Raw genomic sequence first — 14664 nt, 5'->3', positions numbered from 1 at the left:
AAAGGGTTGCCCGCTTGCCAGTTAAAAGTCTACGGAGAGTCTCAGTCATCCAGGTCATGCTTGTCCCAAAAGTGCTTTTGGCAATTGGACTTTCTTGTTTTTTTTTCTTTGAAGATGTTTCGCTTCTGATCCAAGAAGCTTCTTCAGCTCTGACTGGATAGTGGAGAACGGAAGGGTTTATACTCCTTGCAGACAGCTGGTCATTTGCATCCTTTTAGAGAGTCATTGAGGCCACTTGGAGGTTGGTTTGAAAGAAGGGTCAAAGAGGCCATCTATGTCAAAATTGAATAGCCCTCTCTCAACAGAGGGGGAAGGGCAGGGGTGAAATGCTACCGGTTCAGACCGGTAGTAATAAAAGCTACCGGTTTGGGCAAACTGGTAGTTTAAAAATCCTGCTTTCTAGCTAATCTAAATCACGCGGCACAGCTGTTTCCCCCCTCGCTGTTCTACTTACCTTAGAAAAGGCTTCTTAAGCCGTCTTTTTCAGCACTATGCGGTAGTACCTGTGGTGCACATGCGTGCAAAGCATGCATTTGGCACACACCGTGCATGCGCACGAAGCACGCATTTGGCACGCACCACGCATGCACACGTGCAGCAAATCGGTAACAGACCTCAGAGGATTTCAACACTGGGAAAGAGTGTGACACCATCTGTCTCCAGTCTACAACACAGTCCTTTTAGCAGTTCCAAGGAGGCTCAACACCCATTTGCACCATGCAGGTGAACCTGTTGTGACCTAGGGTTACGGAGTCATTACAAGACACAATTAGTCCCAAAAAAACCCTATTTTATTGTAACAGCTGAGAATTACGTTCATTCCCAGCTGAGTCCCAATTAGCTGCAAAACAAGTCCTTCGGAAGAAGTCCTTCGGGATAATCACCAACCTTTATCTTCTTTGACACCCTGCCAAAGGCCTTACTTGGCAAAGCCCCATGGAGTTCAGAAGCAAACAAGAGATGCCGACTGGAAACAGAGTTAGCAACGTTGCTTTCCTGCAAAAGGCCCCAAGTGCCTTTGTTTCTCTTTTAAGCCTTATGGGAGGGGCCAGTCATCTCCTGGCATTACTCCCAAGTCGTCCCTTTTGCTTTAGCTGCTCTTGCCTTCTGGCAGTTCTGCGCATGCGTGCACTAGGAACAGGCTCCTCCTGTTCCTCTGCCTCTCTGCTGTCCGACTCTGGGGGTTCCAGAGTCCATGCATCACTCCAGATGGCCCTGGCCCCATCTCTGCCTCCGACGCAAAGCCCTCATCCAGGCCTTCCCCAGACTCCAGGACTGGCCCATGTTCCTCCCCAGCCTCCTCACTGTCCGACTCTGCTGCCAGCTCTGCAGGCTGCTGGCGGATCACAACAGGACCTGAGGACACAGATAAACCTCCAAGTGGCCTCAACGACTCTCTAAAAGGATGCAAATGACCAGCTGTCTGCAAGGAATAGAAATCCTTCCATTCCTTACCATCCAGTCAAAGCTGAAGCAGCTTCTTGGAGGAGAAGTGAAATGTCTTCAAAGAAAAAACAAGGAAGTCCAGTTGCCTCTTGAAAAAAAGCACTTTCGAGACACTCACATTATATTTACAAATGCATCACTGCTCTGATCCAGCCGGAGACCTTCTTTCTCCAGTAGTGGACACCTGTCCCTTGTAAGAGAACGATGAATAAGAACGAATAATCAGTGGAACTTTGTTTCCTGGAATTGTGGGTCCTCCATCACTGGAGGTTTTTAAAAAGAGGCTGTTCTGTCTCCCTTCCCCACACAGGCAAACACACAACCAGGCACGCCTGCCAAGAGTTTATTAAGCAATCAGACTAGAAACCCTTGCAGATAAGAGTTTTGGCAGTAAACTGCGAAATGCCTGCCAAGTCAGTTTTCACTCACAGTAAGCAAGAGAGAGTTTATCCTCGGTCCGGTTCAGTAGCAAAAAGTAATCCATGAAGCAATAGTTAGCCAAGGTCCAATCCAAATATGCACAAGCCAGATTTCAGGTAACACAATGTGACTCTCAGGTTTTTAACTTTGATCGTCACAAAGCCTGAAGAGCAATCACACCCACTTTGATTCCTTGTGGGGTGTGGCTCAGTGACTCAGCTCAATCTCTGGCCCTCCCATGCCTCTTTCGTTGCTGCACATGCTTCTCCCTCCGATGCTGCCTGGGATCAAGCCATGATTCATCATCCTCGCTCCCTATCTGTTGTTGTTCCGATATGCTTTCCTCCTGGCATATCCCAGGCTGTTCCTCCTGGCCTTTGGATGGAACCTGAGGCATTGCCAGAGAGGAGGGTCCTGGAGAGGGAGGCCTTATCAGTTCCTCCCCATCACCTTCTGAGTCTTCTTCCTCTGTTATGACAGGCTCGGGAGTCAGGGTCACAACAGAGGCTGGACGACCACTTGTTTGGGATCGTATAAGGACTCCTGCCTTGGGGATGGGGTTGGACTAGAAGGCCTCCAAGGTCCCTTCTGGCCCTATGATTCTATGATTCAAAGAGTCATTTCTTCCCCTCTTCCAATCTCTTCTTGGCCCCTTTGTCATCTGCAGTTCCCTTGGCTGCGATGATTTACAGATCTATTTTAATTACATGTTACATATACTGCCGCTGGCATATATATATATGCCGAAAAAGCGTAGGCAATTAATTGTGTTAGGTTTATTCAAACAATCAATGAATTCTGGGTGTATTTTTGTAGTAGATGTACGGGAGAGGAGAAGAATAGAAACATTCTTTGTCTAAAACGGTGCCTAATACGCATTCTTTTTACTCTTATTAAAGGGTGGAGGGAATGCCTCTTTCCTGACAGTGAGAACAATTAATCAGTGAAACAAGTTGCCTTCGGAAGCTGTGGGTGCTCCACCACTGGAGGTTTTTAAGAAATTGGACTTGTCTGAAATGGTAGAGGGTCTTCTGCTTGAGTAGGGGGTTGGAAGACCTCCAAGGTCCTTTCCGATTCTGTAATTCTGATTGTCTAATGCAGGGGTGTCGAGTTTGATTTCACTGAGGGACGCATCAGGGTTGTCTTTGACCGTGGGAGGGCAGGGTCAGTGTTTGACCTTGGGAGGGCGGGGTCAGTGTTTGACCTTGGGAGGGCGGGGTCAGTGTGGCCAGAATGATGTCACTCGTGTCGGCAGCGCCTGTGGTGGCACTAGTGCTCTACCAGGGAAAACGGGCTCCTGGGCCCAGTTTTCGGCCGTGGCGGCTTCCTGCAGTCCTCTACCAACAAAAACACGGTGCCCCACAGCTCCTTTTTCACTGGTAGAGAGCTACAGGAGTGTTGTGGCTCCGTTGCCTGAGCCTGGGCTATCGACAGATCCAGACTCTGAGAGTGAGGGGGAGGAGTTGGCAAGGCCTCCCTCTCCAGGACCCTCCTCTCTGGCAATGCCTCCGGAGGACACCGAAGGCCAAGCGATAGGCTCAGAGCCAAGCACGTCCCCGCAGCCACAGGTGGACAGCGACGAAGGAGATAAGTGCTGGCTGGACCCTCGACAGAGGCGCAGGGAGAAGCGTGCACAGCAGAGGGGAAGGTGTGCCAGAGATTAGTGAGTCACTGGACCACACCCCACAGGGTATAAATGTGGGTGTGGTGGCCGGTTCAGTTTGTGACGAGCAAAAACTGGAAATACTCCATGATCTCTGCTTTACTGGATTTTGCCTGCTTTATCGGACTGCATTTGGACTAATCTTTGTTTTGAGTGAGTAAAGTCTGAATTGGCAGCTAGCTACTGGGTTGCTGCCAGCTTTATCATCAAAGAGTTTTGTCGTGTGGCTTATTAACTCCGGGCTGTCTGTGGAGGTGTGTGCGTGGTACGGGGACAGAACAAGGAGGCCGTCACAGCCAAAATGGAACCTGGGACAGCTGTGCTGGCCAAGCACCACGGGCCGGTCCTTTGCTGTTTCCAGAGCGGCCCCGCGGGCCAGATCTAAGCACCCCACGGGCCGGATTTGGCCTGTGGGCCTTGAGTTTGACACCCCTGGTCCAGGGGTGAAATCCAGCAGGTTCTGACAGGTTCTGGAGAACCGGTAGCAGAAATTTTGAGTAGTTTGGAGAACCAGCAAAAACCACATCTGGCTGGCCTCAGAGTGGGGTAGGAATGGAGATTTTGCAATAACCCTTCCCCTGGAGTGGGGTGGGGATGGGGAGTTTGCAGTATCCTTCCCCTGCCACGCCCACCAAGCCCACCAAGCCACGCCCACAGAATCAATAGTAAAAAGATTTGGATTTCACCACTGCCCTGGTCTAACGGTACGAAAGCTTTCTCGTGTATATCCATTTGCTACGTCGTCTTAGAAGAGGCTTTCCTCAGCTTTTTCATGGAGGAGAGAATGCTTCTTCTCAGATAGGTTTGATGCCTCCTGTATCTCACAGACGTGCACGAGTAGATCACGCCAAGTATCACCTTGATTAGAAAAAAGCATCCCCATCTTTTGCGTTGGGAAAGGAGAGAATGCCTCTTCCGAGATGGCAACCATGTGTTTTAGAATGGCATAATCTCAAAACGGTACTCCTCGCCTTCCCTCCCCTCCTCACAGGACAGAAAATTTCGTCTAAGAGGATGCCAGTGTTTTCTAAGGCAATACAATAAATTGCGTGGGGCTGCAGCAACATGTGTTTCCCATTTATGATAAAGCCACCATGCAATCTGCAAGTTTTGCATTTGGACATGTTCGCCGTTTGTGTGGGCCTATAGAAAAGGGTCTTGCAATGCTGCTTTAAATATCTGACATGGAATGGAAGGGAAGGGAAGGGAAGGGGAGAGGAGAGGAGAGGAGAGGAGAGGAGAGGAGAGGAGAGGAGAGGAGAGGAGAGGAGAGGAGAGGAGAGGAGAGGAGAGAAGAGAAGAGAAAACTTTATTATCACTAAATGTACACTAATCAGCATACATTAAAATGCAATTTCATTGCATTCAGCTCTCAAAAGATAACCATTATGCATATCTCTCTTGCTCTCGCTCTCTCCCTCCAAACGCTATTACAAAGCCAAGAAGGTATATCTCATTTAAAGCAATCATAGGTTATCACATAAAATGTAGTGTCTATTACTTTAAAAGCCAGTTTGGTGCAGTAGTTAAGGTGGTAGCCTGGAAACCAGGAGTTCTAGTCCCACTTCAGGCATGAAAGCCCATTGGGTGGCTATGAGCCAGTCAGCGGGAAGCTCTGAGTTCTGGTCCCGCTTTCGCCATGAAAGCCGGATGGGTGATTTTGGACCAATCACCAGGAAACTGAGTTCTAGTCCTGCCTTAGGCCTGAAATCTGTCTAGGTGACTTTGGGCCAATTACCAGGAGATGGTCAGTTCTAGTCCTGCCTTAGACATGAAAGCCGGCTGGGTGACTTTGGGCCAGTCTCTCTCTCTCTCAGCCTACCCCATCTCTCAGCGTTGTTATTGTGGGGGAAATGGAAGGAGTAAAGAGTATTATGCAGTGGTGGGTTGCTCCCGGTTCGGACCGGTTCATAAGAACCGGTAGTAAAACCAGCAGCAGGCTCCACCCACTTTTGCTTAGCAACAGCAATTCTGATCCTAATTGTGGCCGTAAGTCAAGGATTGTCCGTAATCTTGTACAAACTGAGGCAAGGCAGTGCTGTGATGGTGCCTGGAAGAGTCAACATTTCCCTCGTATTTGAGGAGGAGAAGGATATAAAAATATAGAGGAGGGACTGCCATGTCGCACACATAGCTGCAGTCCAGATGTTCGGCTTCCCTCCCGCCCCTCGAATTTATGGTGTGTTTTTGAGTGTTTGTCGGCTTTTCTTTAAAAATAACCACCTCAATCTCATTTTAAGGTTTATTACACAACACTTTTTTGTGTGTTCCAACTTTGGGAAGCCAGCAGACTATGCCTCCGATTTTAGTTAACTGCTGGGTGGGGATGGGGCCCCAACTATTGCCAAAACAAAGAGTTCAGGACACACAGTATGTGCTGAAAGTAAAAATCTGCATTGCTTACAAACACTGAAAGGTTTGGATGAAGGTGGCATGGCCCTTAAAAGAGCGAAAGGGTCTTCTAAGCCAGGAGTTTGATGTTATCGTACCCAACAGATCCCTTCGAATGTTCTTCTGTCCCACTGGCCTTTCTCGGAATGCATCCGAGGCGTTCGGTCCAAAGAGGTTCCCCAGGCAACGGAAGATGCGGTCATAGTCTCCCTGGCAACATCGCTCGCTTTACTCTGATTGCTTAAGCCATGCAGAGACTCAAGACAGGTTGGTACCCACAGGGGGTAAGAGCGACATTAGGAAAAGGTCCAGGAAGGAAAATAACTCAAGGCACAGGAGCTTAGGAAGCTGCTCCCGCTGGCTCCAAGTACTGACTCAAGTAGAGTTGTTTCTGGTTGAGGTTTTTTTCCACCTAGTCTTCACGGTTGCCCATCCATAAATGTCTTTGGTCAGAGCTCTCAAGGAAGCTATTTGGGCAAATAATCCCACCTAATGGAACAATATAGTATAGTATAGTTTATATAGTAGCTGAGTTCACACAAGTTCAACTACTAGACAATTTACTGATCAGTCAACCAGATTCACACACCATGGCTAGGTTCTGTGGGCGTGTATGGATGGGTGTCTTAGCACGTTGTGCAAATCTCTTTTGGCTCATTTAAAGCTCAGTGTAGTGTCCAAAGTTAGAAAAAAAAATGGATTAATTGCAGGAGTTAAGTGTGTTTAAACACACCCAACTGTAGAGGATGAAACCTCATCACCAACAAGACTCAAAGAGTCAGGAGAACTAGGTGAGCTGAGCTCCTCCTACACACAATTAAGGATGTTAATTGCATACTACCCCCAGTTTAGTTTACCAAATTTTAAATTTCTAGAAAATATAATAATAATGTCTTCTTGTGCTATGCACATTGGCATACTTCCAGGCAGCAGTAATAAGCCTTGTCTCATTCTCAATATCCAAGTAAAGTCAATGAGTGGAAGAGCACTAGGATAACAGAATAACAGAATCGGAAGGGACCTTGGAGGTCTTCTAGTCCAACCCCCTGCTCAATGGCACCCTATGCCATTCCAGACAAGTAGCTGTCCAGGCTCTTTTAAAAGCCTCCAGTGTTGGAGCATCCACAATTTCTGAAGGTGAACCATTCCACTGGTTTATTGTTCTCACTGTCAGGAAATTCCTCCTTAATTCCAGGTTGCTTCTCTCCTTGATTAGTTTCCATCCATAGTTTCTTGTCCTGCTCTCATGTGCTTTAGAAAATAGCTGGACTCCCTCTTTTTTGTGGCAACCCGAGATATTGGAAGATTGCTTTCATGTCACCTCTGGTCGTTCTTTTCATTAAACTAGACATACCCAGTTCCTGGAACCGTTCTTCATATGTTTTGGCCTCCAGCCCCTTAATCATTTTGCTGCTCTTTTCTACAGTCTTTCTAGAGTCTCAACCTCTGTTTTATATCATGGTGTCCAAAACTGGATGGAATATTCCTGGTGTGGTCTTACCAAGGCATTATAAAGTGGTATCATGGGTCTCGTAACTAGATGAATAGGGAAGTAAAACAAAAATCCTGGAACAGAAATATCTGCAGAGGGTTTTAATATTGGGCCATGATAGTGCATCACAGCTCTGCCTGTTTTGATCTGCAAATAACAGGCAGAGTTTTGATCAAAGATTGTCCTCAACTCACAAACACAATTCGAATCAGAATTTCCATCCCTAAGCAAGGCAGTTGTTAAATGAGTTTTGCCCCATTTTACAACCTTTTTGTCACAGTTAGGCGAATCACTTTGTTCATTAAGCAAATCACATGGTCATTAAGTGAATCTGGCTTCCCCCATTGATTTTGCTTGTCGGAAACCAGCTGGGAAGGTCACAAATGGGGGGGTCACATGACTCCGGGACACTGCAACCATCATAAATGCATGCTCGTTGCCAAGTGCCCAAATTTGACCATTGAAATGCTGTGATGGTTGTAAGTGCAAGAACTGGTCATAAGTCTTTTTTTTTCAGTGATGTTATATAACGTCAGTCGCTAAACAAGTGGTTGTAAGTCAAGGACTAGCTGTAGCCATTATTTTGACTTTGTTGATCACACCTCACCAAACTATTGCCAAGACAACTGGGTATGAAATCACTCAAGGTGACTCAACTTGAAGGTGTCTCTACTTTTTTATCCAGTCAGGAAAATTTCTAGGGCTTCAGGCTGGCTGTTGATAGAACCAGGATGAGTTACTTTGGGAAGACAGGGGATTGGGGAAGGAAGCAAAGTGGTGGGAAAAATAACACAGAGGCAGGTAGAATTGGCCAGTCCCATCTTTTTAAGGTGGTATTTAAGTTCCGTGGGACACGGTGGCTCAGTGGTTAAGACACTGAGCTTGTCGATTGAAAGGTTGGCAGTTCAGCGGTTCGAATCCCTAGTGCCACGTAATGGGGTGAGCTCCCGTGACTTGTCCCAGCTTCTGCCAACCTAGCAGTTTGAAAGCACGTAAAAAATGCAAGTAGAAAATAGGGACCACCTTTGGAAGGTAACAGTGCTCCGTGTGCCTTTGACGTTGAGTCATGCCGGCCACATGACCACGGAGGCGTCTTCGGACAGCGCTGGCTCTTCGGCTTTGAAACGGAGTTGAGCACCGCCCCCTAGAGTCAGGAACAACTAGCACATATGTGCGAGGGGAACCTTTACCTTTACCTTTTTAAGTTCCTAGAACTAAGGAGAAATTTCCTGACACTGAGAACTAATTAACCAGTGCATCAGCTTGCCTCCAGAAGTTGTGGATGCTTCATCACTGGAAATTTTTAAGAAAAGGCTGAACAGCCATTTGTTCAGAATGTTATTGAGTCTCCTGCTTGGCAGGAGGTTGGACTAGAAGACCTCCAAGATCCCTTCCAACTCTGTTATTCTGTATTCTGTAAGACTTGCTTATTTCAATTACATGAAGCCTATCTTAGGGGTCCATTCCTCAAAATGACACAAAACAGACATTCTTAGCAATTGTGTCTCCATAACTGGGCTGTATTTTAAGGGGCTTAAAATACATTTTTAAGAAGCTTAAGTATGTATAATAATAATTTATCAGATTTATATGCTGCCCAAGTTCCGTGTTGGTTTAGGGACTTGCAGGAAATCTTCATTGTGGGGGGGGAAAAAAAGAATTATTCAGCCTCTTTCATGACAACTACCAAACTTAGTAAAGAATGTTGAAGGTGAGAATCAACCAACAGCTAAGTTGCCAAAATTTGCTGACCTACAAAAGACCTGCTCCCAATTTAATCTAGACCTGTTAGTTTTGTGGATACAACTTCTGTGGGTACTATTTGCTTCTGTTTCTGCTCCCGGGCACCAAAACACACTAACTAAGCATGGATTTTGTCCACATAGCAGCAAGGATGCTATGGCAACAATTTTGCACTTCTTGATTGCAAAATTTGGGAAGGTGGTAGCAGATTGGAGAAAACATCACCTGGTCTCGAAGCAATTATTCAGCTTTCTCACACACAAAGTATCTAAATTCCAAATCGCCCATTAGCTGTTTTAAGTAGTCTAGAAAAGGATGAAGAATTCTAGCCATTCACTGCTGAAATCACATTTTAGTATTTTTCCCCAAACTGGCCTCTGATTAAATATATTGGGTCCACATGTTTAAACAAATTCCTTTAATTTTCAGTTAATGGAGCATGGGTGAGCAACTATGGCCTCTTTATGCTTGTGGACTTCAACTCCCAGAATTCCTGAGCCAGTCATACATTAGATTCTAGTGAACAATAATATGAAATAGAACATAGAATCATAGGGCTGGAACCTGGAAGGGACCATGGAAGTATAGAATAACAGAGTTGGAAGGGACTTTTGAGGTCTTCTAGTCCAATCCCCTGTTTAGGCAGGAAAATCTATACCAGGGGTCTGCAACCTTAAACACTCAAAGAGCCATTTGGACCCGTTTCCCACAGAAAAGAAAACACCGGGAGCCACAAAACCCTTCCTGTGACTGACTATATCTTGAGTGGCCACAAAACTAGCATATGTAGTTGAATTAAATGTTCTGTTTTCTTCTGAAACTTTTCTTTTCTTGCATTTATCCATGGTTGGCCTTCCAGGGGTTAAAAAGCTCAATAAATCACATGTCGGTGGGTGACACATATTTTGAGTCATGGGGAGCCACAGCAGAGAGGTGAAAGAGCCACATGCGGCTCCAGAGCCGCAGGTTGCTGACTCCTGCTCTATACCATTTCAGACAAATAGTTATCCAATCTCTTCTTAAAAACCTCCAGTGAGTGTTGAAGCATTCACAACTTCTGGAAGCAAGTTGTTCCACCGATTAATTGTTCTAACAGTCAGGAAATTTCTCCTTAGTTCCAGGTTGTTTCTCTCCTTAATTAGTTTCCACCCATTGTTTCTCATCTTGCCTTCAGGTGCTTTGGAAAATAGCTTGACTCCCTCTTCTTTGTAGCAACCCTTGAGATATTGGAATTTGGAACCCTGCTATCATGTCACCCACAGTCTTCCTTTTCATCAAATCCAACCTACCCAATTCCAGCAACCATTCTTTGTATGTTTTAGTCTCCAGTCCCCTAATCATCTTTGTTGCTCTTCTCTGCACTCTTTCTAGAGTCTCAATAACTTTTTTGCATCTGGTCCAACTAGAGCAGGGGTGTCAAATTCGCGGCCCGCAGGCTGGCCCCGGCCCTGCCTGGTTTAGCAAAGGGTGGAAAAGTCCCGATATGTCACATGACACCGTCATGACAACGTGAGTTTGACACCCCTGAAATAGAGTCTTCTAGTCCAACACCTTGCTCAAAACAGGAGACCTTCTATCTACCTGCTCAAATGTTGTCCTGTCTGTTCAAACTTTTCACCTGATTCTGTGAGACAATTTCTTCTTAGTTCCAGATTGGATCTCTCTTTAACAAGCTTCCGTCCATTACTTCTTGTCCTCCCCTCTGGTGCCCTAGAGACTAAGTCAATTCCTTCTTCTCTGTAGCAGCCCCTCAAGTACTTGAAGACAGCTATCATGTCACCCCAAATGTATCAATTTGATTCTATCTTTCTTTCTATCATATATCTATCTATCTATCTATCTATCTATCTATCTATCTATTCACTAAGTCTGCATTACTATTAGTCTTCTCATTGTTCCTATCACCCATCTCCTCCCACTTATGACTGTATGACTGCAACTTTGTTCCTTGAATTCTTACAATTTATATTGTTTCCTAGTACAATTTGATTACTTATTTGTACCCTATGACTATCATTAAGTGTTGTACCTTATGATTCTTAACAAATGTATCTTTTCTTTATATGTACACTGAGAGCATATGCACCAAAGACAAATTCCTTGTGTGTCCAATCACACTTGGCCAATAAAAAAATCTAACTCTTAACTCTAACTCTAACCCTATCTATCTATCTATCTATCTATCTATCTATCTATCTATCTATCTATTTATTTCCTGAAGCACCTCTAATTGTTCAGGTGTCTCTATTTCCACTTTCTCTTCAAACTTTCACATAAGTAAATATCACCATTTTCTGAAGCAAGGCTACCCTCATGTGGTGACAATTGATATTATCTTTTTTTTAAAAAATGATGTCTGCTAAAAATTGAAAAGATGAGAAAATACCAATGCAAGATCAAGTTATTAAGAAAATAATGGAATGTGCTGAAATGAGCAAATTGACATTTGAAATCAGAGAACAAGAAGATAAACAATATTATAAGATATGGGACCTATTTTACCAATGGCTAGATAAAAAAATATGGAAATGAAATATGGTTGAGATGTTTATAATACAAGAATTCTAGAATTATATAAAATATAACATAAAGATGTATTATTATTGGAGTGATTTAGGATGATGAAATGAATGTTATAATCTAAATTAACTCAAATCTTAGATTATTTTGTTATATTAGATCGATAAATATGAGAAATTAGGTAAACTGTAAGCTATGAATATGGTGAAGATGCACAAATGACTTGAAACCAACGGACACACTGTTTCTTTGTTTGTAATTGAAGATGGTTTTATGTTGGTTTAAAAAAAAATCCCCCCCAAAAATGATGTCAATATGATTTCTGGAGCTGTACCTTAGTACAGGTAATCCTTGACTGACAACAGTTAGTTTAGTGACCATTCAAAGTTACAACAGCACTGAAAAAAAGCTACTTATGACTATTTTTCACACTGTTGCAGAATCCCTATGGTTACGTGATTTACATTCAGTTGCTTGGCAACCGGTTCATATTTGTGACGGTTACAGTGTCCTGGGGGTCATGTGATCATTTTTTGCAAACTTCTGACAAGTCAATGGGGAAGCCAGATTCACTTAACAACTGCATTACTAACTTAACAACTGCAATAATTCACTTAAGAATTGTGTCAAGAAATGTCATGAAATAGAATAGAATAGAATAGAATAGAATACAATAGAATACAATAGAATACAATAGAATACAATAGAATACAATAGAATTTTATTGACCAAGTGTGATTGGACACACAAGGAATTTGTCTTGGTGCATATGCTCTCAGTGTACATAAAAGATACGTTCATCAAGAATCATAAGGTACAACACTTAATGATAGTCATAGGGTACAAATAAGCAATCAAATCATATTAAGAAACAGTCAATATAAATCGTAAGGATACCAGCAACAAGGTTACAGTCATACAGCCATAAGTGGGAGGAGATGGGTGATGGGAACGATGAGAAGATTAATAGTAATAGTAATGCAGACTTAGTGAATAGTTTGACAGTGTTGAGGGAATTATTTGTTTAGCAGAGTGATGGCGTTTGGGAAAAAATTGTTCTTGTGTCTAGTTGTTCTGGTGTGCAGTGCTCTATAGTTTCGTTTTGAAGGTAGGAGTTGAAACAGTTTATGTCCAGGATGTGAGGGGTCTGTAAATATTTTCGCAGCCCTCTTCTTGACTCGTGCAGTATACAAGTCCTCAATGGAAGGCAGGTTGGTAGCCATTGTTTTTTCTGCAGTTCTAACTATCCTCTGAAGTCTGTGTCTGAGTCAATACAAGTAGGCAATACAAGTCTGTGTCAATACAAGTAGGCAATACAAGTAAAATAAAAGATAGCATGACTGAGTACTGAAGGAGCTAGATTAGGAAGTTCCCAACAATCATAGAAGCTCAGTTTTGGCCTGGTCCTTGCCCCTCAACCAAGCCTACCTCACAAACTTCTTGTGGTGGTAAAATCTGGAGAAAGGAGAGGAATTCAGGCTGCCTTGATTTCTTTCTGAAGAAATGGTGAATTATAAATTTTAGAAAATAGACCCAACTAATTATCTGACTCACTGGGCTTTAAGAGAACAAAAGTCCCTTCTGAAGTACAATAACAGGTTGGTTGGGGTGGAAACTAATTAGGGCAATGAAAGATAGGAAACAAACAAATTGGGCAGAAATCTGGACTTGGTTGGGAACTGAATACAGAATCCAAGAAAGAAATGGATATGGGTAGAATCAATCAGTGCTTAACCTATAATCATAATTGGAATTTCTGTGGTTAATCAAGGCAGCTATACGTTTTTTTACAACTATTTTTGCCACGTTTGTTAAGCAAATAACTGCAGTTAAGGGCATCATGCGGTTCTTAAGTGAATCCGTTGTTAAATGCTGGTTGCCAAGTGACTGAATTTTGATCACGTGACTGTGGGGATGCTGCTGTCACCTCTAATGAAAGAAAACTCCGAGGCTTGAGTTTCCTCAAAGTTCCATTTTATTAGAGATGTCACATTGGCACATCTGGGAAAACCCGAATCTGAAAGTTTCCAGGTTTTCCCCACCCAAAGGAAAGTTCAAATCCCTGCCCAACACCCACAAGTCCATCACATGGTCCAATCCCAGCACCGTCCCAACTGGAGATGCCTCCCAGTTCCAGCCATCCAGGTGCAGGGCAAGATGTCCTTGACTTTCTGAGAAAGGAATGTTATTATGACTACATATCACCCTGGCTCCATACAATCCCCCCTCCCATTTTCCCACAGTCATAAATGTGGCAGGCTGGAAAAAGATGGCTTCCAGGCCTGACAGCTGCAATGGTTGGAAACGCAAGGGCTGGTTGTCACTTTTTTCAGTGCCATTGTAACTTTGGTCACTAAATGAATAGTTGTAAGTCAAGAACTACCTAAACAGGTAGTCCTCAACTTACAACAGTTCATTTAGTGACCATTCGAAGTGACCACTCCTAACCCTCACATGTTTTTCCTGTTGCCAGAACATCTCTGAGACATCTAGGTCCTATTCAACAGATGTGAGTTTTCATCACCATTTGCTCACTTGGAAGCATCACTTCAGTTTGCCTCTCCTCCATAAGCCTGCACAGCTGGCTGTTCTGGTAACTGATGTCTTCAGAATGGGGGCCCATGCAGAATCGGCTCAGCATCCTTGCCCGGCCAAAAGTCAACCACCAAGTTCTACTCTCCAGGTCAGAATTCCTATTTTCTCAAAACTCCCTGGATTTAAAGCATATTTCACAGGTGAAATGAAGAGGCAGTGAAAATATCTCTGTTTCTCTGCCTTGAGTATGGGAAGAGGTGAGGCAACCTATGCCAGTCTTCTGAATTCATCCATTGGGTGCATTTTTCTCAGCCTTGCTGTGCACAGCTGGCTTATAGAATGTGTGTATGTGTACTGTAGATGCAGATTGGGAGAAACCAGGCTTAATAGCAGTCAATATGAGAGGAGTCTTAGTGGGCAACTAATTAAATATGAGCCAACAGTGTGCGGCGGC

General features: G+C 44.0%; 1 protein-coding gene across 1 annotated transcript in view; it reads left to right on the top strand.

Moving 5' to 3' along the window:
* Window positions 1-6126: 6126 nt before the first annotated feature.
* SPMAP2 (sperm microtubule associated protein 2) overlaps window positions 6127-14664 on the top strand; it is a 30835-nt gene continuing 22297 nt past the window's right edge. The window contains exons 1-2 of the mRNA XM_034422680.3: window positions 6127-6187; window positions 14149-14358. Coding sequence (XP_034278571.2) covers window positions 14276-14358 — 83 coding nt within the window. The 5' untranslated portion in view covers window positions 6127-6187; window positions 14149-14275. The remainder of the gene's footprint in view (window positions 6188-14148; window positions 14359-14664) is intronic.

Source organism: Pantherophis guttatus, chromosome 1, assembly GCF_059756535.1.
Source record: "Pantherophis guttatus breed Tessera chromosome 1, ASM5975653v1, whole genome shotgun sequence".
NCBI classification, from domain to species: Eukaryota; Metazoa; Chordata; class Lepidosauria; order Squamata; family Colubridae; genus Pantherophis; species Pantherophis guttatus.
The sequence above is the reverse complement of the archived record's forward strand: the minus strand, read 5'-3'. Positions and strand labels throughout refer to the sequence as shown.